Genomic DNA, 27860 nt, shown 5'->3' with positions numbered 1-27860 from the left:
AAGAGTGTCAGGTGAAGGCATTAGAGGCAAAAGCACACTTGAAGTGCATGTGGGTGGGTGTTGCGCACACAGAACTTGTAAAGGCATACAAGAGGGTGTTGGCAGAGCACTGACAGTGTCCATCTCATGGTGTCTTTTGGCTCATCTGATCTATGTAAAACTGTCCTTTGTCTATGTGGTTGCATCTTACCATGTAGGACAAGAAAATAGACTAACACAAACTGATAAAGGGATAGCGCATAAAACTTAGAGTAGTTTCCTGGCTTGGTCAGGACCTGGAAGTCTCCGACACATGACCATCCACTGTATAACCTAAGCATCCATAGGCATACTTATTTATTTGACCTTGCCATGGTTCACATTGGCACACCCTCCCCTGGTCATGGCTTTGGCCATTTACCACATGGTCTCTGTTGTGTAGTGATCTTGTCCCTTGCCATGATGAATTCCAGAAAGCCCTTTGGCTTTCATCTCAGTTTCTTTTCTATCTTCTCTTGGGGCCATGGGAGAACTTTCGTGTTCCCTCCACACCTCAGACTCAGAAAAAAAAAATCAATTCCAGCTCTTTCTTTGGCTAACCATGCTCTTGTTTGACTTTAATGGGCTGTCCCTGAAGTTGGAGTCAAGAGAGCCTATAAAGGAGTGTTTTCCCATGCCTTCACCCTGCGTTTGGAAAAATACCCTCTAGTCTTTATTTCCTTCAGCTCTCAAACATGCTATTTCCACACTTGATCTTAGCCAAAAGGGCAATAAGCAATACAAAATGTGATCTCCAGAAGATATCATCTCCTTCCTCTTTTGTTTCTCACTTCCCTAAATCCCTTGGTATGGGAAGCAGCAAGTGTTGGATTTTCCAGGTCCTGTAAGTTATATCTTCTTTACCTAGAACATCCTCTTTACCCTATGGCCTTGGCTGAATGTGGATGGGATACTTCTCTTCACTGTGAAGACATGTTGAGACTGTAAGAGTCAGCTTATCCTTGATAAGTTAAAAGGGGAGATAAAAGATTTTAGAAATTCCTATTGTTTTGATAAGGCCCAGCTTTTAAATCTAGCTGCATATTTGAAAATTCTATTTCTCAAGTCAGAGGCCAAACTATAGCTTTCTTTTTCTTTGCATTCCTGTTTAACAATCCCAATTTCCCCCAAGGCAGATGAATGCCTCAGGCTGCCTAGAGAGAACTGTCTCTAGCAGAAAGCGTAGAAAAAAACACGTTAATGTTATTATTAGAGCAGTGCAGTTCTGACCCAATATTCTGACTCACTACTTGAAGGTTGGTATCAGGTTTTAGATTCCATCTAAAAATACTATTTGGTTAGAAGACAAAGTGCCTGAGGCCAGTATCTGCTTCTATCAGCAAGTCACTGATGCATGTGCAATCTACCCACTCAATATTCCACTCAGGGTGTGGTGCCCAAAATTGTAAGAAGAGGAAATGATCACAAAAATGATCATTCCTCATAGTAGACTATTAACTTTTCACAATAGACTATAATTTCAGAAAATGGCATAACTTCCTAGTTAGTGGGCTCTTTAGTCACCAAACCAAATAGTCTTCTATTGATTTTTCCATTTGTCTCAGACTTTAATAGGGCTTTGCATGGTACTGTAACCACCATAGTCTTTCCTTAAAATATTGGCTTTTTGTTTGTTATAGATATTTTTGTGTTAATATTGGCTTTTAAAAATTATACATTAAAGTATTACATGTCCTGATGGCTGAGTTTTGGGTACTTCTATAAACTTTCCTCTTGGGGCAAGGACCTCACTGGCTTCACCCCAGGTCCAGCCCTCTTGTTCTCAAGATCCAACTCCACAAAGCCCTTCTCTTATGTCACTAAAGGCATTCAATATTTTCTTTGAATTAGTATCTCACTTTTCATTACTCTTCTCATGACCTTATGACTAGAATCATCTATGTACATGTCTTTTATCCCCTCTCTTTCCTTCAACTGTAAGCCACTTGGGTTGGAATCTCATGTGATTCACCTTCACCTCTTTTTAACATCTAAAGTACCTTGTATAAATAAAGGTTTTAGGAATAAAGCACATTCTGTTTCATAAGGAAAGAAAATGTAAAATACATTCTAGCAAAATTTATATCAGAATGGTTACAGCTTTTTTAAAAAACAAGGGGGCTTGAATAACTTTTAGGCTATCCTGGAAATTTACTTATATTGAACATCTTATTCTTACAGAATGCAGTATAGGTGAATTATCACTGTATTTCACTAAATTTCTGTCCTCTTACCATGCTATGACTGATAGTATTCAGAACGGTGGTAGAGAAATACACTGAGAAGAGGGATAAAAACCTGAAATTAAATGTTTGCCCTTGATAATCTACAAAAAGGATAATCCACATGCAGACGCCCAGGAGTTGATGGTACAATTTATCTTTAAGCAATTTGATACAATGTTGCCACAGGACACGACACAGTAATTTATTTCTAAAATGTTAGATTCTGTTAGTATTTTCAGATCAAACTTTGTTTTCTTCTTGACATAATTGATTACTGCTTTCATTGGGATTTATTTTAAAGTAATTCTGAACTGAAAAACTGCAAGGAAAGTAGAAACTGCACATTTCTCTATTAGGGCAGCTGTGTCTAGAACAGCACAGCAGAATTCTTTTTTTTGCTATTTGATTTCTCTATCTCTTTATTGCTCTATTCATTGTAGAAAGAACTGCAGGTCACACATCAGTCTTTTGAATGAAGATTACTTAGACACACAGACTGAAAACATCCCATCATCAGCAGTAGTGATTTCTTACATAAAACACAGAAATTTGAGGATACTTTGAATGAATTATGCTTTTTAAGGCTACTTTACTTCCACCACACGACCAAGTCCTTTGTTGCCTTTCCCCACATACATCAGTTAGCTATTGCTGTATAACAAACAACTTCAAATTTTAGTAGTTTTAAACAACGGTTATGTATTATTTCTTAGGAATTTATGGGTTGAAAGTGAGGTTCTGCTGATCTGGAACAGACTTGGGTAAACTTGAGTAGCTCTCTCCTAGGTCTGTGGTCAGTTGGTGGGTCAGCTAAGGGTAGCTGGTCTAGGACTCCTCAAGATGGGAGCTTATCTTTGTTCCACAGTGTATGTAATTCTGTAGCAGGTGATCCTGGGCTTGTTATCATTGGCAATAGTGTGGTTTCAAGACAACGAGAACAAAAACATGCAATCTTCTTCATGTTTAGGTTTGATACTCTCATACCAATACTTCAGATGTCTTCTCTTGGCCAAAGCAAGACTTAAGACGTCTCAGAATCCCTGGGATGAGTTTTGATGTCACACCCCATGAGGTATGGATACAGGGGAGGGAATAATTGGGGTGGGCCATTTTTAGAATCAATCTATCATACAATGCATGATGTTCTCTTAAGATGCTATGTAACTTATTTCTCAAAATATTTGACACGTATGCAAATATTTTTGCATAATGAATAAAAATTTAAGGTTAGTTGTGGCTTGCAGAATTCTAAAATGGCCCTGAAGATTGTTGCCTTTGGTGTACATAACCTGTAATCCTCTTCCTTTGAGTATGAATAGGATCTGTGGATATCATGGGGTAGTTATTCCCTCAATTAAGTTATTTTATATGGCAAAAGTGATACTTTGATATGTGATATGTGATATTTTCTAAGACTGTTTTTGCAGACTGGAAAAGCTCTCCTCTGGTTTTGAAAAAGTAAGTTGCCATGGGGTCAATGTCTGCGAGGACCAGGTAGCAAGGAACTAGGAGGACTTCTATGGAGCTTAGATGAAGCCTGACTAACAGCCAGCAATGCAGTGGCACAAAACTAAATTCTACATCTGCACAAAACTAAATTCTTCCAACAGCTATGTGATCTCAAGCTCCCCAAAGGAATGCAGTCCAACCACCACCTACCTTGCAACTTTGTGAGACCCTGAATAGAACCAGCTCTGCCCAACTCTTAACATACAGAAGCAGAGATGGTAAATGTGTATTACTTGAAACTACTAAATTTGTGGTATTTGGGGATGCAGCAGTAGAAAACTAACATATCAGTTGGGAAATCCAAATAAGACTTTAAGAGCAAGACATAAATAGAAAGTAAGATCAAAGTTTTGTAGATAGGGTTTTGGACATTTATTAAGTTAAAACACAGATTTAATTTTGAAAATCTTGGTGACCAAAATCAAGGGAAAATATGTCCTTTTGTAACTATGTTTGAATTTACTTTTGTGTATAGCACATGATTCCTCTTGCAGACTTAGAAGACATGAAAATTGGAAAGCTTAACAATTGTGAAATTGTTATTAATCAATATCAATCTGGTGGTATTATTTTGGAGGGTTGCAGCTAATATGCAAGGCTTAAGCCTTAGAGGTGTGTGAGACATCAAGACAAAAGGATGGTTCAATGTATGTGGTGTTCCACACTTGTTGCTGGGTTAGAAAGTCAGGTTGGTTAAAAGCCCTGGTGTTCAAGCACAATTGTTTTAAATGAGATTTTCCAAGATAGAACCAGCATTTCCCCAGCAGTGGAAGAACGTCTTACCTCTCCAAGGCCAGGTAAACCTGTCTCTGCTGCTAACCTTGACATCCATCAAGCCCAACTGCTGAGGAGTCACTGATAGATTTTAAACTGGGCAGTGCCCTGATAAAAGAAAGAGCACCCTGGCTATGATCTAGAGAATAGATTTGGGCTGTGGGGTGAGGTAGGGCAGAGGAGGCCAGTAGAGGAATCACCCAGTAACCTTGGTTTGAGATGGTGGTATTCTAAACTAGCATTATGACCATGAGGATGGAAGTAGATGGAGAGAAGCTTAAGATGTGTCTGATTGGTAGAAACACAGAATAGGAGTGATCAGAGATGTAGAAAGAAAATTACAAGAGGGGAATGACACAGACACTGACAAGGAGAAAACAATTTCAGAAGTGGTCAGTCACACCAGTTGCTGTCAGGAGGTAAATTACAATGACAGCTGAGATGTTTTCACCTCATGTGTAAGTTCAGGAGTGATTTGAGATCCTTAGTAATGAAGGTGGGGGTGATGGGATCCAGAGTCCTGGTGAAAGTTTAGCTGATCATAGAAGGGACAAATTTTGGAAAAGAGTGAGAGAAAGAGGCAAGGAAAGCTGATTTTATTTATTTATTTACTTACTTACTTACTTATTTAATTTATTTTTGTTTCTTTTAAGGCAGGGGAGAGGAATGGGAAAAGGAATTTAATGACATTCTTACAGGATTTTTTCCACTTTATCTTTCAAGCAGAAAGAGAGATGCACTGATGGTGAATGAGGTTATTCCTTCCTTGGGCTGGGAAATGAGAGGCAAAGAAGATCAGTATAAGTAGGAGAGTTTCTGGTCAATAGTAATGGCAGGTGTGACTGTCAACTGTGGTGGTTTCTGTGTGTCCTCACCCACCCTTAGTTGAGGGCTGCTTCCAAGGGCATTAACACAGCACTTTTGACCTTCCCTGTGTATTCTGATGGAGTCTCTCCAGAGCCTGGAAAAGTCTTCGGAGATGGATGTGCAGATTCATTGTAGGCAATCTTTGGGGGATGGAGAGTAATGCTGAAGAGGATGAGTGGGGCACCGGTAGGCGGGGGTAATATCCAAGTCTGGGGACAAAAAGGACAGGTTACATAAGAGTTCTGGCAGAAAAGTGTTTGATGTGACACACTATGGGATCTAACCTGGATAAGGAAGGGAATAAACCTAGGAAGGGGTTGTTTGGTTGGGAGGGAACAGGAGAGTTCCCTGGACCCGGATCTCTTAAGGAGGTCAGAGCAGGTTTAAGAGTAGAGAAATAACCAGATGGTGAGAACTAGTTATTATGGTTTAAAAAGTTGTATATTAAGGGCACCTGGGTGGCTCAGTTGGTTAAGTGTCTGCCTTCTGCTCAGGTCATGATCCCAGGGTCCTGGGGTTGAGCCCCTCATCGGGTTCCTTGCTCACCCACTGAGCTGCTGCTTTCTCTCTCTCTGTCAAATAAATAAATAAAATCTTTAAAAAATTGTATGTTAGAGTTAAACTTTTTACAGATGGCAAGTTGTAGGGCATAGCATGATCACAGAAGTGGGTTGCTGAAATAGAGAAGGTATAGATTATAGGAACTGAAGAGGTTCAGGAGCTATGAATCAAGGGTATTGAATGACCCTCCCCATTGATATTTATTAGACAATGTAAGATTTGGTCTGGAGTAGTAGACTGTGATCAGGTGCCAATGTTTTGATGATTCTGAAGGAAAGTCTAGGGCATGAGTAGTCTGTAAGCTTCATGAGAGCAAGATATACCATTTCTCATCACCACTGTGTTCTATTGCCTACCCCAGTGTCATGCTGCATAGTGAATTACCTCAATTGGCTCAGTTAGTGGCTTAAAACAACAATAATCATGTGTCAGCTTATAGCTTCTGTGGGTTAGGTATTGAGCAGCTTAACTGGCATTTGGCTGGGAAGTTGGTGTTATTTGTTGGTGGAAAGCCTGGTCAGCGGCAGCCTGCAGAATCAAGTTCCTGACTGTCCCAGGGATTGGCCTGGCTAGCATCATGGTTCAAGAGGATTAAAAACTATAATGACTCATTTCTTGTTACTCTTTTTAAATAGATTTTTTATATTTATTTGTCAGGGAGAAAGAGCTCCAGAAGGGGAGTAGCAGGCAGAGGGAAAAGCACAAGGATCCTGATCCCTAAGCAAGGATCCTGATGTGGGACTTGATCTCAGGGAACCTGACATGGGGCTCGATCCCAGGACCCTGCGATCATGATCTGAGCCAAAGGCGGATGCTTAACCGACCGAACCATCCAGGTGCCCCTTCGTTTCTTGTTATTTTATATCCCTTTTCCTGGAGCAACACCCATCCAATCTACTGCCTGCTTTAGGGCCTGGAAGTTGCATTAGTTAGAACAGTGATTCTCAAAGTCAGGTTTGTGTGTCCTAACAGATCTCAGACTCTTTTAGGCATTCCGCAGGTCAAACTATTTTCATAATAACACTAAAATTTTATTTGGCCTTTTCACTGTATTGACATTCCCACTGCTGGTGCAGAAGGAAAGACAAGGCAAAAATTGCCAGTACCTCAGCACAAAATAAGGTGGTGATACCAAAATACCAGCAGTGGGGGTACTCTTCACTGCCACACACTTGCAGCATGTAGATAAAACCAGTTTCGTTTTTTTTTTTTTTTTTAAGATTTTTATTTATCTATTTGACAGACAGAGAGAGATCACAAGGAGGCAGAGAGGCAGGGGGAAGCAGGCTCCCCGCTGAGCAGAGAGCCCGATGTGGGGCTCGATCCCAGGACCCTGAGATCATGGACCTGAGCCGAAGGCAGAGGCCTAAACCACTGAGCCACCCAGGCGCCCCAAACCAGTTTCGTTTAAGAATTTCTTTGATGAGGGGGCACCTGGGTGGCTCACTTGTTAGGCATCTGCCTTCAGCTCAGGTCATGATCCCAGAGTCCTGGGATCAAGCCCCACATCAGGCTCCCTGCTCAGCGGGAAGCCTGCTTCTTCTTCTCCCACTCCCCCTGCTTGCGTTCCCTCTCTTGCCCACTGTATCTCTCTCTGTCAAATAATAAATAAAACCTTAAAAAAAAAAAAAAAGAATTTCCTTGATGGGGCACATGGGTGACTCAGCTCAGGTCATGATGCCAGGGCCCTAGAATCAAGTCCCGCATGGGGCTTCCTGCTCAGCTTCTCCCTTTGTCCCTCCCCCTGCTGGTGCTCTGTCATGCTCTCTCTGTCAAATAAATAAATAAAATCTTTTTTTTTTTTTTTTAAGATTCCCTTGACAAAGAGAAATTTTATTAAATTTATGAATAATGTTAAACTATTTTTTATCAAATTTTGACCTACGGGTCTGTGTTTTTAAAACTCTGGGTGACAAAATGAGAGGCGCCCATAAGGCACGTCTGCCGCATGATGGTTGTCTCAAGAAAAGGGCTTGTGCAATTGTTGGAGCTGTGAGATGAATTAGCCACTTTTTCATGGAAAACCATTTGTACTTGAAAGAAAGACTGATAGACAAGCTATGGTGTTTGGCAGACATTTCCTCAAAAATGAAGCAAGTAAGCCTGTCACTTCAAGGAAAACAACTGACAGTATTTGTTGCCAATGATGACATTTGAGCTTTCAAGTGAAAAATTATAATTTTGGAAGACTTGTATCCACCACCATGAGCCTGACAGATTCTCAATTCTTAAAAACTTTTTTTTTTTTTTTTTTTTTTTTTTGATGAGACCCACGGTAATGCTAACCAATGTTATTCTTCGATACTGTATAATGACATGTGTCAAAATTTGAAAGATCTGTATAACTCAGTGAGCCAATACATTCAAAATGACCAATTCATGATGTTATAAAGCCATGTAAGGTTTAGAGAGGCATTCAAATTACAGACTAAAGATTTTAATGGGACAGAGTATAAAAGTTTGGTGATATGGTTTCACATTCCACATTACAACAAACTGAAGAAACTACTGCTTGCTAAGTTTTTGTATAGTATCAAAAAAGAAAGCCCACCATTATCTGAAATGAGTATTAAAAAATTCCTCTTTTTGGGGCACCTGGGTGGCTCAGTGGATTAAGCCTCTGCCTTTGGCTCAGGTTATGATCCCAGGGTTCTGGGATCGATCCCTGCATCAGGCTCTCTGCTCAGCGGGGAGCCTGCATCCCCCCCAACCCCCTCTGCCTGCCTCTCTGCCTCCTTGTGATCTCTCTCTGTCAAATAAATAAATAAACAAATCTTAAAACAAAACAAAACAGGGATTATCCCACTGAAAGAAAGGATTATTTACATACGTACTCTCACTGACTTCTGGTGACTTCATCATCAAGTTTGAAGCAACAACAACAAGTAGCAGTCCCATGAGCTATGACTGCCTGTAGCAAACCCTTAAAACAAACAAACAAACAAAAAAAACTCCTCTTTTTCCCATACCTGTGTGAGGCTGGATTTTCTTCATATATTTCAACCAAAGCAAAGATATAAAACAGTGAATGCAAAAGCGAATATGAGAATCCAGATGTCTTCTATTAAACCAGACACTAAAGAGATTCTCACCAATGTAAAACAGTGCCTATTCTTTTCACTTTTTTTTTTTTTTTTTGGAAATGCAGCTAGTTTTCATAAAAATGTTATTTATGCTAACATGTCATGGGTTTCTTATTGTTATTTTTTAATGAATGAAAATAAAAATTTCACAGTTCTAACTTCCAACATGGTAAACATTGATATATATAATCCATACAAAAGATGTCTGAGGTCATCAGTAAAATTTTCAAGGTTGTAAAGGGGTCTAAAGATTAAAATGTTTGAGAATCGTTGAATTGGAGTAGAGGTCAACTTTTTTTTTTCTTTGAGAAGGAGAGAGAACACATGAGTGGGGCGTGGGGGTGGAGTTGGGCAGAGGGAGAGCGAGAGAGAGGTTCCTAAGCAGCCCAGCATGGAGTCTGACATGGGGCTCAATCCCACAACACTGAGATCATGACCTAAGCCCAAATCGAGAGTCAGATGCTCAAATGACTGAACCACCCAGGTGCCCCACAGCTCAACTATTGTAACTGAGAGATATATACAGAAAAAAGGATGGCAAAGTGGTTCAAACAGTATAGAAATTTCTCACTTTTTGAGGAACATTCCAGAAGTGCATAAGGAGGGAAACTGGGGCAGATACATAGTTCTATTCCATAGGTCATCCTGGGGCTCAGATTTCTTCAACCTTGCTTCTTCAGTATCCTCTATTCTGCAGATCATGGATGGAATTCAGGATGTCTGTGAATGTGAATAGGAAAACTTCTGATGGAAATGTAGCATATCTTTCAATTATAGGCAGCAAACCACAGTAGTATTAGCAGGACTAGGGACTGTGTCACCAGTCAAGGTATTTTCATATCATATTAGTTCCTGCAGTTATCTCAAAATACCATTTATACTCATCACTTTAAGACTATGTTAGTCATTAGACCCTCTTGTGAAAATTTTTTTGTAATCTATCAATAAAGAAGTACATAGAGTAATATATCATACATTTATTTAAGAATATTTTACAACTGTATTTCATTATGATTGATTTTTATTTCCCTTACAATCTTTTGTATCTTTATGTATTTGAAACATCATTCTGTTAAGATCTCAGGGAGTTCACCAGCATGCCAAACTGGTACATGGCGCAACATGAGTAAGAAATCTTGTTTTAGGGTCACAGGAGCGGAAAGAGAACAAGAAATGTCCTTCTGATGGTATGCACCCAGCATATGTGAGCATACCAATGTCTGCTCACATGACATTGTTGCAAACTTAGTCACAGGACCATAAGTTGCTGGGAAATACAATTTCAAGCTGGAAGTCCTTAGTCTTGTTAAAACTTGAGGTTGAGTGGGGATTAAATTACTACAGGAATAAGGGAATATTGAAAAACAGGGTGCAGAACAACTTGCCATCTCTTCTTGGGGTTCTCTAGGGCTTTATTTTTTCTCTGTTGACCATTCTCACTTTGCCACTCTACCCCCTTCCAGTCCTGTAGGGGCTGCTCCTCCTTCTCCGTAATGAGTAGATTTGTTCTCTGATCATCCACCCCAACCATCTTCTCAACAGTCACATAGAAGAGTGATTCTGATATCAGTGTCATAAACGCCAACATTAACAAGGTTGGCAGGATGATCTCAAAGCATCTTCACCCAAATAAGCATGTATTGATGGCACAATGAAAAAATAGTAACTTCACAGTGGAGACACCTGGTAGACAACACCATAATCAAGTGATTAAGGTCAGTATCGCTTAATAATAAGACATATTCACAACAGGTATCCTCTGCCATAATGTACTGGGAAGGGCATATAAGCTTTGTGGTGTTCTTCCCTCAAATCCATAACTTCAAGTTAATAATGCCAAAACAGCCAGCAAGTCTAAACTGAGGGACATTCTACAGTATAACCAACAGTACTCTTTAAAAGGTGTCAAGATTATAAAAGACAAAGATGGAGCAAGTGTCACAGGTTGGAGGACTCTAAGGAAAGAAAAAAACTAAATGCAATGATGGATCCTGGACTGGATTGGGGACAGGAAGCATGACACTGATGGGAAAGCCGCCCAAATTAAAATAAGGTCTATAGCTTAATTACTATTCTAACAATATTAATTTCCCAACTTTATTAATGGTACTGTGGTTACATAAGATGCTAACATTAGGGGAAACTGGATAAAGAACTCAGGGGAATCCTCTGAACTACTTTTGCAATTAAAAAAAAAATCAGTCTTAAGTTATTACAAAATAAAAAGTTTAAAAAAAAAAAAAAAAGACCAGCAGGTACAGAGCTAGGGCAGCCCTGGATGGTGGCACCTTGTTAGGGGTTTTATTACCCTGTGAGGTTCAGGGACGACAAAGTTGAGAAAGTCACTCCATCCGGGCAATCTAGAGCCTCGAAGCCAAAACTCCACCGAAGCTGGTGATATGTGGGCAGAGTGTAGCAGAGCCTTATGTCTGGAAGGACAAGCTTTGTCATCAGGAGGACATGGTTTCAACTTGGCCCCCACTCTTCAGAAGGCACTTATTTCTCTGAACCTCAATTTTCTTATCTTTAAAATGAGAGAATATAATACTTATCTTACAGGTTTATTAGGGTATATGCAAAGAAACAATGTCTCTGAAGCATAACGAAAGTTCAATAATTATCTATTATTATTATACTATAAAAAGAAATCTGGGAAGAGTCTTATTACCACTTAAGCTTAAGCCCAGCATCTACATAAGTATTTATAAAGTGTTTCAAATATACAACATACGCTCCCAGTCAAGTTGCCATTAGTGATGTTAAGGTCATTGTAGTGCTATGGGCTTTAACTAAACTTACAGCACTGTTGGGGAATCTAATTTAATTGAGACGCACTCTAATTTGGATTACATTTTTTTCTAATTGAATTCCTCATGCCTTATATTTTCACATAGTTGTTAGTGTATAAATTATTAATTTAGTCACTTTGTTTGATTATATTTTTTCTGGCATTGCTCATCAGCGCTAACATGTTTAAATATTGGTCTCAGTGGTTGCTTAAAGCAAAGTTGTGTAGGAGGGAAACCCCCCCAATGACCCAAATCTAATAAAAATGCTGCTTTGTTTAAATTGTTTCATGACACAAATGTGGACGTTGTGTCTGACCACTTCTGTCTAATAGTTTTAGTACTATCATTATTCAGTCTCTTCAGGGAGATTAAATGGGGAGTGTCTGCAATGCTCTTGGAGGTGATCAATTTTCCTGGGCTTCCATACCTCTTGCTATGCCCATCTGGACCTGGGCTACTCATAGCGGGGTCTGTGCCCTTGTGCCAGCCTGCAAACTCCTAGTGGCCTGTGGCAGACACTGGGAGTAAACGTTCAGAAACTCTGACAGCAACTTGACAGAATCATTTTCATCTTATGTTTGCTCAATAAAATTAGAAAGAGGGCTTGTATTTTGTGTTTTTTGCTTTTTCATTTCATTTTCCTAGTAATTTACCATTACTGTATTTGACGAAAGTGTGAGTCTGCAGCAAATTGGAAAAAGAAAACACAAAGCATGGTCCTTTCCCACAGACAGAGGAGCACTGATCTAAATCATAAAGCATATCTGGCAAAAGACTATCCCAGGTAATGTGTAATTGAAAGTAATCAATAAAAAGGAAAGCATTCTCATCTAGCTCTACACATTTCATAAATACAACTCGAGCTAACATTACTGCCTGGAAGCATCTATGTACAGATTAGGAGCATTTGTCTGTGTGAAATTTCCTGTTGCTTGTAAACCTGCCTAAGGGTTGGGGTAGGGGGTGATTTCTGGCTAGGAACTAGTGTGTTGGCTAAACTGGCATCATCTTAAAAACCACAATTGTCTCCTGACTGGCTCCCTATTTCCATTCTGGCCCACAATTTATCCTCCACACTGTTGCCAAAATAACAATCTTAGGAAAATGCAAAATTTTATCATATTACCGTGATGCTTAAAAACCTTCATGGATTTTCCCATTATCCACAGGATGGAGTTCAAATTCTTTAGCCTCCTGTACAGGATATTTCATGGTCTGGTCCTGGTTTATTTCTGCAGTCTATGCATCTTTTTTGTTTACCTCCTTGACTCCTCCTATCTTTGAAAAACCTTCTCAAGTGTTATTTTATCTAAAAAACCTTTTCTAAACTTTCCTCCTGAGACCCCAACCCAGGTAGAACTGACTCCTCCCTTATTCATAATGCCTACCAGTTTCCGGGACTGCATCAAGCATCTTTGTTGAGTTTAGAAATCAAATTAGGCCTAAGCCAAAGATTCACTATCCTGTTCTCAGATTGAAAGTTAGATGTTGAGGCTGGTTTTTGAAGCTACTTGGATATTGAACTCTGATGAAGTTCTTAGAAGATTGTGGAGAAGGGAGTGGGACAGGTGCCCAACCACGGACTCTTCTAAGGGACAGTGAATGCAAAGGACCTATGCCCCTGCTGCAGTAGTTCCCTGAGGAAGTCAGAGTTACTCAATTGGGTAACTAGATTATGATTTGGTTCACTAAGCCAGGCATTTGGCTGTTAACTGAATGACATTCTAACTGGCCCACAGAACACCCTTCAATAGGTGAAGACCAGTTTTTACTTTCATAACACATTTCAATTAATTTAGTGCACTGTCTTTTAGATAACTAGACTAAGAAGTTGTGCAGGAAGTTTCAAGTGATTCATTTGAATGCAATGTCTTGGTTGTGAAGAGGTAAAGATCTATATGCACGTTTTACTTATCCTATAGCAATAGATTTAGAATTTGACAAAAGGCACTCTGATATATGGAAAGAAGAGCCCTCACTATAGGCACTTTTTGTTTTTATTTTATTTATCTTATTTTATGGATTTAACAAACCATTACTTGTTCAAAACCCAGTCGATGGATATATTTATTACAATAGCTTGGTTTATTGCTGATGCTACAATATATTAAGCAAAAAATATGTTCAAGGTGAATTAGCTTAAATGGCTGCTCAGATGGCAGAGTTTTTCACTTGGATCTTAGTTGGATATACATGATCAGTTGGTTCAATCCCTTGATTTTTTTTTTTTTTTAAATGAAGAATCTGAGTGCATAGAGGTAAAGTAGATTGTCTGAAGTTACACAGCTATTTATCACTTGGGCTAAACCTATAACCCAGATGATAACCATATTTCCTGAACAAAACCAGGATATATGGCTTGACAAAGGCAATTTTCTGATCTGTAAATTTATTAATAAGCAAAGTCTTTCAAAGGTATCATATTTTGTATCACATTAAACAGAACCTTCACTGATGAAAAGAAAGTGAGATGGAGTGTGTCCTAGTTTATGTGGTTCTCCTGGACTCAACAGCCTAGAAGGAAGATGTCCAACTCATGATCTCTGGCTGGACGTTTATGTGTCTCTTAAGTCTTTGGTGTAATTTCCTGATTCTGTTCAACTGCCTTTTCCCAGCAGTTCTTCTTTGTCAGGGCCCTCATCTGACATGGAGCAAGTTATGCTGCCAAATTGCCACTCTGTGTTTGAGTGTCTTGCGTAGAACATAGAGAGTTGGGAAAAAGAAAGCACAAAGAATGGAAAGGCACGAACCTGTAGTGGACAGGGCAAGCTGCCCACAGGAGTTTGTGTGCTCCCTTTCCATTGTATAGAGTTATTAAAGCCATGGAGCCCTGAATTACCTTTCCTAGTTCTAACTCCCTAACCTCCAACCACCCTCAACCCTTCCTTGCTTTACATCTGCATGTGGCCACCTGACTTGTCTTCACCAGTGGAATAGGAGTGAGAGTGATATACTATCTTTAGGTCACTGCTTTAGGCTCTCTTTCCTTTCTGCTAGCTGGGTGCCCTAGGGAATGGCGAAGCCAAAGATGGAGGGAATCCAGGTCCCTGAACCTCTTCACAGAGATCTGCCTGCTAACTGGGAAGAATTCCCTCACACCCTCAGATAAGCAAAAAATAAACTTCAAATGTGTTTGAGTCCTTACACATTTTGGATTTGCTAGAGCAGCCAATATCCCCCTAAATAAAACAGAGCCTCTGGTTCTAAAGGGTTTTGTTTTCACTTTGAAGGTAGACATTCATTTAAAAATTAGTCATATGTATTTTTACAAGGTATTTAATTTAATTGAGCACTCTAACTGTTCAGAGAGGTCTCAATTTTCCCTGAGAGATTAATAAAGCAAAATAAATTGAAACACTTGATGAACATCTAATAAACAAATTACTTGTCTAAATTTTGCTGATATCATGCAGTTCACTTCCAAATAAATTCACTTTTAATTTTAATATCCTTGTATGGAGGTGAAGGATGTTGTTCTTTGGATATAGACTGTAATTTTTATATTTTATGCTCCTTCTACAATTTTTTAATTTTTTTATACTTCGCCTTTTTCCAAGAGTTTGCAATGACTTATAGAACATGACTTAACAACAAAGCTAAGAGAGTAGAAAAGCAGGATATAGAGAAAAGGACAGAGAAAATATATGAATTGTAACTATTCATGTGGCTTGCTGTGATTGAGTTTCAACCCTATGTCTAAGCTTCTTGGCAGGCTGGGTTAGAGGGATGCATGATAAATTACAAATTAGCCCTCAGAAAGGAGGAAGGACACTCATCTCTTAGGGGAGGCAAAGATTTTCTGGTACCAAAGTCTCAAAAACAAAACAAAACAAAAAAATGATCCTCAATGTTTTGTCTCAGGAATAGGAGGTACCAAGAATGAAATCATAATAGAACTTTTTAAACTCTCCAACTTAGTTTTGGGAAATGAATTTTTGATGGTATTGAAAAGGAAAGAAGCTTTTAGGCCAAATAATCACAGAAAACCTTTTGTTTATTTTTATTTTCCATATATCTTAACCCTTGGGGACTTAGGTATAGCTTGCAGATGACAATCTTTGATATGTCCACTTACAAAAAATAAATTTCTTTTGTTCAGGATGGGTAAACTCTGGACCGAATTGCTGGTTTGATTATCAAAGCATTTTTAACAAATGACGTCATTAGGTGAATTGACATTTGAAGGGGATTATATTCCTTGGAAGGGAATTTGGTTTTCTCAGTGTATGAGCTTGGAGTTCTCATAGACTGAGTGCTCTTAGGTTGGGATTTCTAAGGAAGTCCCTCTATATTTTAGCACAAGCTACTCAATTTAGACGTTTTCAGATACAGGTCTTTCTCAATTTTGATTTCGTGTGCTCAAAGAATATTGCAGCTGGAGGTTGTCTCATTAGCTATCACTTTTTGATGACAAGACTGAGGCACAGACTAGGTACCTGATCAGCCAGTGGCCCTGCAGGTAGTGAAAAGAGAGCTGAAATAAGGACCCTAATCTCCTGATGCTTAGCTTGTTTCTACTGTGAAATAGATGCTTCTTTTAAGTACTAGTTTGATGCTATTCAATTTAATGCACTGTTTACTAAATGTCAGTGATAGAAAGCACCCCCCTTGAAGTATTTCTAAACTCCTTAGAATTTTTACTTATTTCCATATTTTCTTAAACTCTAGCTGTTTCCATGAAATATAGTTAGGCAGTGCAAAAGATAGTGAAAATATCAAAATAAAATGAAGAATTAGAATACTAATCTCTAATAAGATGATGTTATGTTCCAGACGGGTGATACAGTGATACAGTGTATCGTCCTTCCCACTCTCTGAAGATTTCAAAGCACTTAACTGTACCTTACAACTCATTAAGCCATGTGCTGAATCAGACATTGGATGTTATAACTTTATTCTTATTATTTATTTAATACCATCAAGGGAGTTGGTTCTCAGTGGGAACTGATAGCTCTAAAAGGATAAAAACTTTCTTTCAATGTTCTGAAAGGGCAAGTACCATTCAGCCAATACATCTCTTCCAAAGATAATCAATGATAATGTAGGAAGAGGAATGTAAGTCATTCATAAAAATCTTCCCGAATGAGTAAACAAATAATTTCAAAAAGTCTTTGTAAGTTTATGTTGGTTTGATCTGGTATATACTGCCTTATATGATAAAGGTGTTTATGGAATTGTAGTAATTAACATAAGAGTAATAAGCAGATCATCTTTTTGGCCCTGGCTCCCTTTCAAAATGAATGATCGACTCTTAATTTGTAGAGCTGAGTATGCCACCTAAAATTTTTCATATTCAAAATTAAACTTTCAACCATTTCTAAAACGACAGAAGCAAATGACATAGATGCCGTTTTGAGAAATGATAGCCTACATTGATAAAAGCTACTGTGAGCTTTTCAGGTGTGTAAGACAGGCTCACATTTGTGTAAGGTTTCAATCACTTGCTTTAAAGGTGAGCACATCATCGTTTTGGTGCTGCCTAAAGTTCTACCTCAAAAGCAGAACTCCACTAGGTTCATTAAAGCAGATGGAGATCCCTGGGCAGGAGATTTCAGACTCATTTCTTTATCATGCAAATTGCACAGGCTGTGCTGGGGTGAGGGGGTTAATGACTATTAACTGATAATAACAGGTTCCAGCCTCTTCTATCATTTATTCTGTTAGTGAGGGAGAAAGGAGAAAGACTGAGGAGGGGTCAGTGAAGAAATAACTTTGGCTTTATAATTTGGGCTTATTTCACTGGTAGTGTTTTAAAAACAGGAATAAACAGATGAAAATGTAAAGTTACCCAAAATTGTATCATCTAAAGATAATGGTATTGACATTTTGCTCTATATAGCATTTAACACAATTAACATATGCTATACACAATACAGTTTAACATTTTTTTCTTCTAAAATTGTACCATGTTATATATGCTATTTTAAATATGTTGTTCGTTTAACCTCATGAATTTCCTCCAAGTCAGTTATTAATGGCATCATATTCCATCTTTCACTGTTGTACCGTCATTTATGTAACAAAACCTTCCATTTTGGGATATTTGGATTGTTTTAAATTTTTTTGTTAAAATAAAAAATGATGTGATAAGCATTTTTCTCTGTATATCTTTGTCCAAGTAGTTCTTAAGATAGATTGCTAGAAGTTGTTATGTGAAAGGGAATACAATTCTTTAAGGTTTATTTTAAAAACTTCCTTGCAGATACCAATGTATACACCCTGTGGATGTATGAAATTCCCTTTCCCTCCAAATCTTGAAAATACTGTAATTTTCCCAATCTTTACCAACTTGAAAGATCTCATTTTTAATTGCTGTTCTTTGATTACCAAAGATCAAATAAATTGAGTATTTCCTTAATGTGTTTATTGGCATTTTCTATTTCTACTTTTTTTTTTTTTAAAGATTTTATTTATTCATCAGAGAGAGAGAGAGAGAGTGAGAGCGAGCACAGGCAGACAGAGTGGAAGGCAGAGGCAGAGGGAGAAGCAGGCTCCCTGCGGAGCAAGGGGCCGGATGTGGGACTGGATCCCAGGACGCTGGGATCATGACCTGAGCCGAAGGCAGCTGCTTAACCAACTGAGCCACCCAGGCGTCCCTCTATTTCTACTTTTTAATTGCTTATTTATGTCAATTTTGTATTCTACTAATGTATATATCTTTTTCGTACTGATTTTAAAGCACCCTTTGATATTAAGGACAGGAACACTTCATCTATCATATATACCGCAAATATTTTTTCAAGTTTTCTGTTAGACTTTTTTTTTTGATGGTGTTTTTTTTGTATGTAGATAGCTTTATTTTTAATGTAATTATATCTTTTCATTTTTTCTTTCTTTTCTTTTCTTTTCTTTCCTTCCTTCTTCTTTCTCCTCCTCCTCCCCCTCCCCCATCCTTCTCCTTCTCCTGGCCCCTCCCCTTCCTCCTCCTCCCCTTCCTCCTCCTCCTCCCCCTCCTCCTCCTCCTTTTCTTTTCTTCTTCTTTTGGCTTCTCCTTTGGATGTCATGCTTGGAAAGATTTTATCCATCCCAACATTTAGAGATATTTCATTTAATGCTTTTAGTTTTTATATTTAAATTTTAAACTATTCTGAGTTGTTTTACACATAGAAACTGGCATAAAGAATAATATAAGAGAAACAGTGTATACAGTGGTTGAGAGCTGAGCCTGATTTCGTTAGTGTGGTGGTTTGAAAATAAGTCCACAAGTTTTTTGATACTTCTTATCATAAGGTGGAGCCTAATTCCCCTTTCCTTGAGTATGGGCTGAATTTAGTCACTTGCTGGTAATGAGTAGGTATTGTAGAAATGATGGAGTGTGTCTTCCGATACTAGGTCATGAAAGACACTGAAGCTTTTCTCTCTCTGTCTGTCTCTCGAATTTCTACCTTTGAGGGAGTTTGTCATGCCATAAGCACACTCAATCAACTCCATGTGATGAGGAAATGAGGCCTTCTCCTAGCAGTCAGTGGGGAAGGCCAGTGGAGACTTTTACCCAACAGGTACATGAGTCAGGTTGGAAGTGTTGGAAGTGGATCCTCTAGCCCCATCAAGCAAACATGACCACAGCTGACATGTTGGTGCAACACGATGACAGACACAGAGGTTGAACCAGTCAACTAAGCTGCTTCTGGATTCCTGACTCAGAATCCTTGTGAGGTAAGAAATGTTTGTTGGTTAGGACTGCTAAATTTGGGGGTAATTTTTTAATGCAAAAATAAATACTAACACAATTATTCTTTTCAATTGGGGGGGGGGGAATTCTTTCCCATTTGTCCTTTCACAAGAACATGGTTTTTTGTCTTATTCCAAAAATTTTCAGAGGATTTTAATTGACATCACATCATATTTCTAAATCATTTGGGCCCAATTGATAATTCATATGAGCCTTTCGTTTCTTTTCTTTTCTTTTTAAATTTACATATAATGTATTATTAGCCCCAGGGATATAGGTTTGTGAATCATCAGGTTTACACACTTCACAGCACTCACTATAGCACATATCCTCCCCAGTGTCCATAAACCAACCCCCCCTCTCCCGACCCGCTAACCCCCTGGCAACCCTCAGTTTGTTTTGTGAGATTAAGAGTCTCTTATGGTTTGTCTCCTCCTAATCCCATGTTGTTTCATTTTTCCTTTTCCACTCTCCAAACCCCCAACTCTGCCTCTCAAATTCCTCATATCAGGGAGATCATATGATAATTGTCTTTCCCTGATTGACTTATTTCGCTCAGCATAATACCCTTTAGTTCCATCCACATTATTGCAAATGGCAACATTTCATTTCTTTTGATGGCTGCACAGTATTCTAGTGTGTGTGTGTGTGTGTGTGTGTGTGTGTGTGTATATACATATATATATATACACATACATACCACATCTTCCTTATCCATTCACCTGTTGATGGACATCTAGGTTCTTTCCCTAGTTTGGCTCTTGTGGACATTGCTGCCATAAACATTTGGGTGCTTGCTCCCCTTTGGATCACTACATTTTTATCTTTAGAGTAAATACCCAGTAATGTGATTGCTGGGTCGTAGGGTAGTTCTATGATCTATTATCAACTTTTTGAGGAACCTCCATGCTGTTTTCCAGAGTGGCTGAACCAGCTTGCATTCCCACCAACAGTGTAGAAGGGTTCCTCTTTTTCTGGATCCTCACTAGCATCTGTTGTTTCCTGACTTGTTAATTTTAGCCATTCTGACTGATGTGAGGTGGTATCTCACTGTGGTTTTGATTTGTATTTCCCTGATACTGAGTGGTGTGGAGCACTTTTGCATGTGTCTGTTGGCCATTTGGATGTCTTTTTGGCAGAAATGTCTGTTCATGTCTTCTGTCCATTTCTTGATTGGATTATTTGTTCTTTGCGTGTTGAGTTTGATAAGTTCTTTATTGATTTTGGATATTAGCCCTTTATCTGATGTGTCATTTGCAAATGTCTTCTCCCATTCTGTTGGTTGCCTTTTGGTTTTGTTGACTGTTGCTTTTGCTGTGCAAAAGCTTCTGATCTTGATGAAGTCCCAATAGTTCATTTTTGCCCTTGCTTCCCTTGTCTTTGGTGATGTTTCCAGGAAGAAGTTGCTGTGGCTGAGGTCGAAGAGGTTGCTGCCTGTGTTCTCCTCAAGGATTTTGATGAATTCCTGTCTCACATTGAGGTCTTTCATCCATTTGGAGTCTATTTTTGTGTGTGGCGTAAGGAAATGGTCTAGTTTCATTTTTCTTCATGTGGCTGTCCAATTTTCCTGATACCGTTTGTTGAAGAGACTGTCTTTTTTTCCATTTGACATTCTTTCTTGCTTTGTCAAAAATAAGCTGACCATAGAGTTGAGGGTCTATTTCTGGGCTCTTTATTCTGTTCCATTGATCTGTGTGTCTGTTTTAGTGCCAGTACCATACTGTCTTGATGATTTCAGCTTTGTATTAGAGTTGAAGTCTGGAATTGTGATGCCACCAACTTTGGTTTTCTTTTTCAACATTCCACTGGCTATTCAAGGTCTTTTTTGGTTCCATATAAATTTTAGGATTATTTGTTTCATTTCTTTGAAAAAAAAAAGATGGTATTTTGATAGGGATTGCATTAAATATGTATATTGCTTTAGGTAGCATACACATTTTCACAATATTTTTTCTTCCAATCCATGAGCATGGAACATTTTTCCATTTCTTCTTGTCCTCTTCAGTTTCTTTCATGAGTACTTTATAGTTTTCTGAGTACAGATTATTTGCCTCTTTGGTTAGGCTTATTCCTAGGCATCTTATGGCTTTGGGAGCAATTGTAAATGGGATTGACTCCTTAATTTCTTTCTTCTGTCTTGTTGTTGATGTATAGAAATGCAACTGATTTCTGAGCATTGATTTTATATCTGGACACTTTACTGAATTCCTGTACAAGTTCTAGCAGATTTGGAGTGGAGTCTTTTGGGTTTTCCACATAAAGTATCATATCATCTGCAAAGGATAATAGTTTAAATTCTTTGCTGATTTGGAAGGTTTTAATTTCTTTTTGTTGTCTGATTGCTAACACTAGGACTTCTAGTACTGTGTTGAATAGCAGTGGTGATAATGGTCATCCCTGCTGTGTTCCTGACCTTAGTGGCAAAGCTCTCAGTTTTTCTCCATTGAGAATGATATTTGCAGTGGGTTTTTCACAGATGGCTTTGATGATATTGAGGTATGTACCCTCTGTCCCTCTACTTTGAAGAGTTTTGATCAAGAAAGCATGCTGTACTTTGTAAAATGCTTTTTCAGCATCTATTGAGAGTATCATATGGTTCTTGTTTTTTCTTTTATTAATGTATTGTATCACATTGATTGATTTGCAGATATTGAACCAACCTTGAAGCCCAGGAGTAAATCCCACTTGGTCGTGTTGAATAATCCTTTTAATGTACTGTTGGATCCTATTGGCTAGTATTTTGGTGAGAATTTTTGCATCTGTGCTCATCAAGGATACTCATCTATAATTCTCCTTTTTGATGGGGTCCTTGTCTGGTTTTGGGCTCAAGGTAATGCTGGCCTCATAAAATGAGTTTGGAAGTCTTCCTTCCATTTCTCTTTTTTGGAACAGTTTCAGGAGAATAGGTATTAATTCTTCTTTCAGTGTTGGGTAGAATTCCCCCTGGAAGCCATTTAGCCATGGGCTCTTGTTTTTTGGGAGATTTTTGAAGACTACTTCAATCTCCTTACTGGTGACCCATTGGTTATGGGTCTTTTCATGTTCTCTATTTCTTCCTGGTTCAGTTTTGGTAGTTTATCTGTCTCTAGGAATGCATCTATTTCTTCCAGCTGCATCCATTTCTTCCAGTCCAATTTGCTGGTGTACAGTTGCTCATAATATGTTCTTATAATTATTTGTATTTCTTTGGTGATGGTTGTGATCTCTCCTCTATCGTTCATGATTTTATTCATTTGGGGACTTTCTCTTTTCTTATGGAAAAGTCTGGCCAGGGGTTTATCAATCTTATTAATTCTTTCAAAGAATCAGCTCCTATTTTTATTGATTTGTTCTACCATTCTTTTGGTTTCTATTTCACTGATTTCTATTCTGATCTTTATTATTTCTCTTCTCCTGCTGGGCTTAGGCTTTCTTTGTTGTTCTTTCTCCAGATCCTTCAGGTGTAGGGTTAGATTGTGTACTTGAGTCCTTTCTTGTTTCTTGAGAAAGGCTTGTATCATTATGTATTTTCCTCTCAGGATTGCCTTTGCTGTCTCCCACAGATTTTGAATAGTTGTGTTTTCATTATCATTTGTTTTCATGAATTTTTTCAATTCATCTTTAATTTCCTGGTTGACTCATTCATTCTTTAATAGGATGTTCTTTAGCCTCCATGTATTTGGGTTCTTTCTAAATTTCCTCATGAGACTGAGTTCTAGCTTCAGAGCATTGTGGTCTGAAAATATGCAGGGAATGATCCCCATCTTTTGGTACTGGATGAGACCTGATTTGAGACCCAGGATGTGATCTATTCTGGAGAATGTTCCATGTGCACTAGAGAAGAATGTGTATTCTGTTGCTTTGGGATGGAATAATCTGAATATATCTGTGATGTCCATCTGGTCCAGTGTGTCATTTAAGGCCTTTATTTCCTTGTTGATCTGTTGCTTGGATGATCTGTCCATTTCAGTGAGGGAGGTGTTAAAGTCCCCTACTATTATTGTATTATTGTGGATGTGTTTCTTTGATTTTGCTATTAATTAGTTTATATAGTTGGCTGCTCCCATGTTGGGGGCATAGATATTTAAAATTGTTAGACCTTCTTGTTGGACAGATTCTTTTTTTTTTTTAATAATATCTTCTTTTTAAAAGGATTTTATTAATTTATTTGACAGACAGAGATCACAAGTAGGCAGAGAGGCAGGCAGAGAGAGGAGGATGCAGTCTTCCCGCTGAGCAAAGAGCCCGATGCAGGGCTCGATCCCAGGACCCTGGGATCATGACCTGAGCCGAAGGCAGAGGCTTTAACCCACTGAGCCACTCTGGTGCCCCTGTTCGACAGATTCTTTGAGTATGATACAGTTTCCTTCCTCATCACTTATTTTAGTCTTTGGCTTAAAATCTAATTTATCTGATATAAAGATTGCCACCCCAGGACTCTTTTGATGCCCATTGGTATGGTAAATTGTTTTCCATAACCTCATTTAAATCTGGAGGTGTCTTTGAGTCTAAAATAGTTTCTTATTGACAGCAATATTGATGGGTTTTGTTTTTTAATCCATTCTGATGCCCTATGTCTTTTGATTAGCCCATTTATATCAGGGTAGCTACTGAGAGATATGAATTTAGTGCCATTGTATTGCCTGTAATGTGACTGTTACTGTATATTGTCTCTGTTCCTTTCTGGTCTACTACTTTTAGGTTCTCTCTTTGCTTAGAGGACAAATTTCAATATTTCCTGTAGTACTGGTTTGGTGTTTACAAATTTTTTTAGTTTTTGTTTGTCCTGGAAGCTTTTTATCTCTCCATTTTCAATGATAGCCTAGCTGCATGTTTTTCTCATTTGGTGTTTTGAATATATCATGCCAGTTCTTTCTGGCCTGCCAGGTCTCTGTGGATAGGTCTGCTGCCAATCTAATATTTTTATCATTGTATATTATAGACTTCTTTTCCTGGGCTGCTTTCAGGATTTTTTCTTTGACATTAAGACTTGTAAATTTTACTATTAGATGACAGGGTGTGGACCTATTTTTATTGATTTTGAGGGGGGTTCTCTGTGCCTCCTGGATTTTGATGCTTGTTCTCTTTGATATATTAGGGAAATTCTCTACAATGGTTAGCTCCAATATACCTTCTGCCCCTTCTCTCTTTCTTCTTTTTCTGGAATCCCAATTGGGATTATTCTAGTATTGTATCATCTTACAGTATCACTTATCTCTCAAATTCTCCCCTCATGGTCCAGTAGTTGTTTTTCTCTTTTTTGCTCAACTTCTTTATTCTCTGTCATTTGGTCTTCTATATCACTAATTCTCTCTTCTGCCTCATTTATCCTAGCAGTAAGAGCCTCCATTTTTGATTGCACCTCATTAATAGCTTTTTTGATTTTAGCTTGGTTAGATTTTAGTTCTTTCATTTCTTCAGAGAGGGCTTTTATATCTCCAGACAGTGTTTCTCTAAGTTCTTTGATGCCTTTTTCTAGTCCAGCTAGCACCTTGAGAATCGTCATTCTGAATTGTAGATCTGACATATTACCAATGTCCATATTGATTAGTTTCATAGCCTTTGGTACTGCCTCTTGTTCTTTTTTTTTGTGGTGAGTTTTTCCACCTTGTCATTTTATCCAGATAAGAATATATGAACAAGAGAATAAAATACTAAAAGGGTGGCAAAGGCCCCAGAAAAATGTATGCTAACCAAATGAGAAGAGACCCCAAATTGGGGGGTGGGGGAGGAGAAGAAAGAGAGCAAAAAGAATTAAAAAAAAAAATATATATATATATATATATTAGACTGGTGAATAGAACAGAGCCACTCATTTGATTTTGGGTGTATTTTGGTCTTAGAAGAAACTACCTCCCAAAATTTTGAAAAAAGAAGAACTTATATATATATACACACACACACACACACAAATAAGGGTAGACATGATGAAGGGACGGAATACGACTCTAAAGATGAAAATTTTAAAAAATTTCTAAAAAAGGAATTGTTAAGATAAGTTGGTTGGGAAAAGAATGAAAAAGAAAGTGAAGAGAATTTTCTTAGGCTGGAGACTAGAATAAAGCCCTGTGCTAGATTTAGGGTATATTTTTATTTATTAGAAGAGGTTGTACCCCAAAATTTTTTAGAAGAAAAAATTCTATATGTATACAAAAAATAAAGTTAGATACAATGAAGGATAAAATATGACTATAATAATGAAAGTTGAAAAAGATTTTTTTTAGAAAGGTATTGTTAAGAGAAACTAGTTTAAAAAAAAAGTTAAAAGAGGAAAGAGGACAGAACATCATCCCTGCTTCCACTGGTGCGGCCAAGGCTGTAGGTAGGGTCATCCCTGAGCTGAATGGGAAGCTCACTGGCATGCCCTTCCGTGTCCCCACCCACAATATGTCTGTTGTGGATCTGACCTGCCACCTGGAGAAAGCTGCCAAATATGATGACATCAAGAAGGTGGTGAAGCAGGTATCAAAGGGCCCCCTTAAGGGCATCCTGGAGTATACTGAGGACCAGGTTGTCTTCTGCGACTTCAACAGTGACACCCACTCCTCTACCTTCAATGCTAGGGCTGGCATTGCTCTCAATGACCACTTTGTCAAGCTCATTTCCTGGTATGACAATGAATTTGGCTACAGCAACCGGGTGGTGGACCTTATGGTCCACATGGCCTCCAAGGAATAAGAGCCCCCTGAACCACCAGCCCCAGCCAGAGCAAGGGAAGAAAGAGGCCCTCAGCTGCTGGGGAATCCCTGCCCCAACTTATCCCCTAAAACACTGAGAATCTCCCAACCTCCACTATTTCCATCCCAGACCCCCTGAAGAAGAGGAAGGGCTTGGGGAGCCCTACCTTGTCATGTACCATCAATAAAGTATACTGTACCCAGCCAAAAAAAAAAAAAAAAAAAAAAAAGGAAAGAGGAAAAGTTAAGAAAATTAGAATAAGAAAAAAATAAAATTAAAAAAAATTAATTAACTTTGCAAGATTAAAGAATCATGGGGAGAAAGCCATGTATTCCATGCTTTGCTTTCCCCTCCTCAGGAATTTCGCTGTTCTTGGTCAGTGAGCTTGGTCTTGGCTGGATGTTCCTGCTGATCTTCTGGGGGAGGGGCCTGTCGCAGTGATTCTCAAATGTCTTTGATGGAGGCAGAATTGCCCTGCCCTTGCCAGGGGCCAGGCTAAGTAATCTGCTCAAGTTTGCTCTCAGGGGCTTTTGTTCCCTGAACACTTTCCATAGAGCTCTGGAGGATGGGAATGAAAATGGCAACCTCCCAATCTCTGCCCGGAGGAGCTGAGAGCTCTGGGGCTCCATTCCTCACTCAATGTACCCTCAGAGAAAAGCACTGTCACTCCCGGCTCCCTGGTCTCTGGCCATGCTCTGAGCTCACCTGGCCTGTGACCGATCATTTTTGTCTTTGGCATGGCCCCATTTGGAGTCTCCAAATCCAGCAGATTCCTGCCTCCAGAGAAGGAAGGTGAGTCTCCCCGGAAAGTGGTTGATTTTCTGTTCTAGAATTGTTGCTCTTATTCTCTTCGATCTCCTGTTGAGTTTGTAGATGTTCGGAATGGTTTGATAACTAACTGAACTCCTGTATCCTGATGTCATCTCAGTCTGCCACACCTCTGCCATCTTGACTCCTCTGAGCTTTTCTGATACAAGAACATTATATTCCATCTAAATTACATAAGACATTTATGTGCCTCAAAAATTTATAGTTTTCTTTATGCATATTTCTTATGAGGTTTATTATTATTATTATTATTATTATTAATATTTTATTTATTTATTTGACAGAGAGAGAGAGAGAGAGAGATCACAAGTAGGCAGAGAGGCAGGCAGAGAGAGAGGGGGGAAGCAGGCTCCCTGCTGAGCAGAGAGCCTGATACGGGGCTTGATCGCAGGACCCTGAGATCATGACCTGAGCCAAACACAGAGGCTTAACCCACTGAGCCACCCAGGCACCCCATGTGGTTTATTATTAACTATTACATGTTTTTTATTGGTATTGCAAATGGGAATAATTTCGACTTGGTTATTGTTTATTTGATTATTATTTGTTTGCAAGAATTAAATTGATTTTTGTACATTTATCCAGTAACATACTATTTAATTGGATTCTATTGTTAGTTTTCATTGTTTTTCCATTTTATCTTTTGGGGTTTCTATATATACACATGCTGATCTGCTATTCTTTTTAAAGTGAACTTAATGATACTGAGCAAAGAAGCAAAAATGTGTGTGTGTATGTGCGTGTGCATCATGTTCATGATGATAGGATGCCAAGAATTTGAAAAGAAATAAAAAGTAAGTAGCTATGTTTTATTCATTTCATTCTGCATCATTTAGCATAGCTCTCAGGACATGGAAGTTGCTGTGTGGATGCCAGT

General features: G+C 38.6%; 1 protein-coding gene across 1 annotated transcript; it reads left to right on the top strand.

Annotated features, from left to right (window-relative positions):
* The first annotated feature begins 8996 nt into the window (after positions 1-8996).
* On the top strand, positions 8997-26201 carry LOC131825563 (glyceraldehyde-3-phosphate dehydrogenase-like). The gene is made up of 2 exons (XM_059165038.1): positions 8997-9050; positions 25739-26201. Exons 1-2 carry the CDS (start codon positions 8997-8999, stop codon positions 26153-26155), a joined length of 471 nt encoding a protein of 156 aa, XP_059021021.1. The 3' UTR covers positions 26156-26201.
* Positions 26202-27860: the final 1659 nt, after the last annotated feature.

Source organism: Mustela lutreola, chromosome 2 (assembly GCF_030435805.1).
Source record: "Mustela lutreola isolate mMusLut2 chromosome 2, mMusLut2.pri, whole genome shotgun sequence".
NCBI classification, from domain to species: domain Eukaryota; kingdom Metazoa; phylum Chordata; class Mammalia; order Carnivora; family Mustelidae; genus Mustela; species Mustela lutreola.
The sequence above is the reverse complement of the archived record's forward strand: the minus strand, read 5'-3'. Positions and strand labels throughout refer to the sequence as shown.

Coding starts and splice junctions, on each gene's coding strand:
- LOC131825563 (XM_059165038.1), top strand. CDS start 8,997: ATGAGAATCCAGATGTCTTCTATTAAACCAGACACTAAAGAGATTCTC. Junction 9,051..25,738: donor CTAAAGAGATTCTCACCAAT/GTAAAACAGTGC, acceptor TTAAAAAAAAAG/TTAAAAGAGGAAAGAGGACA.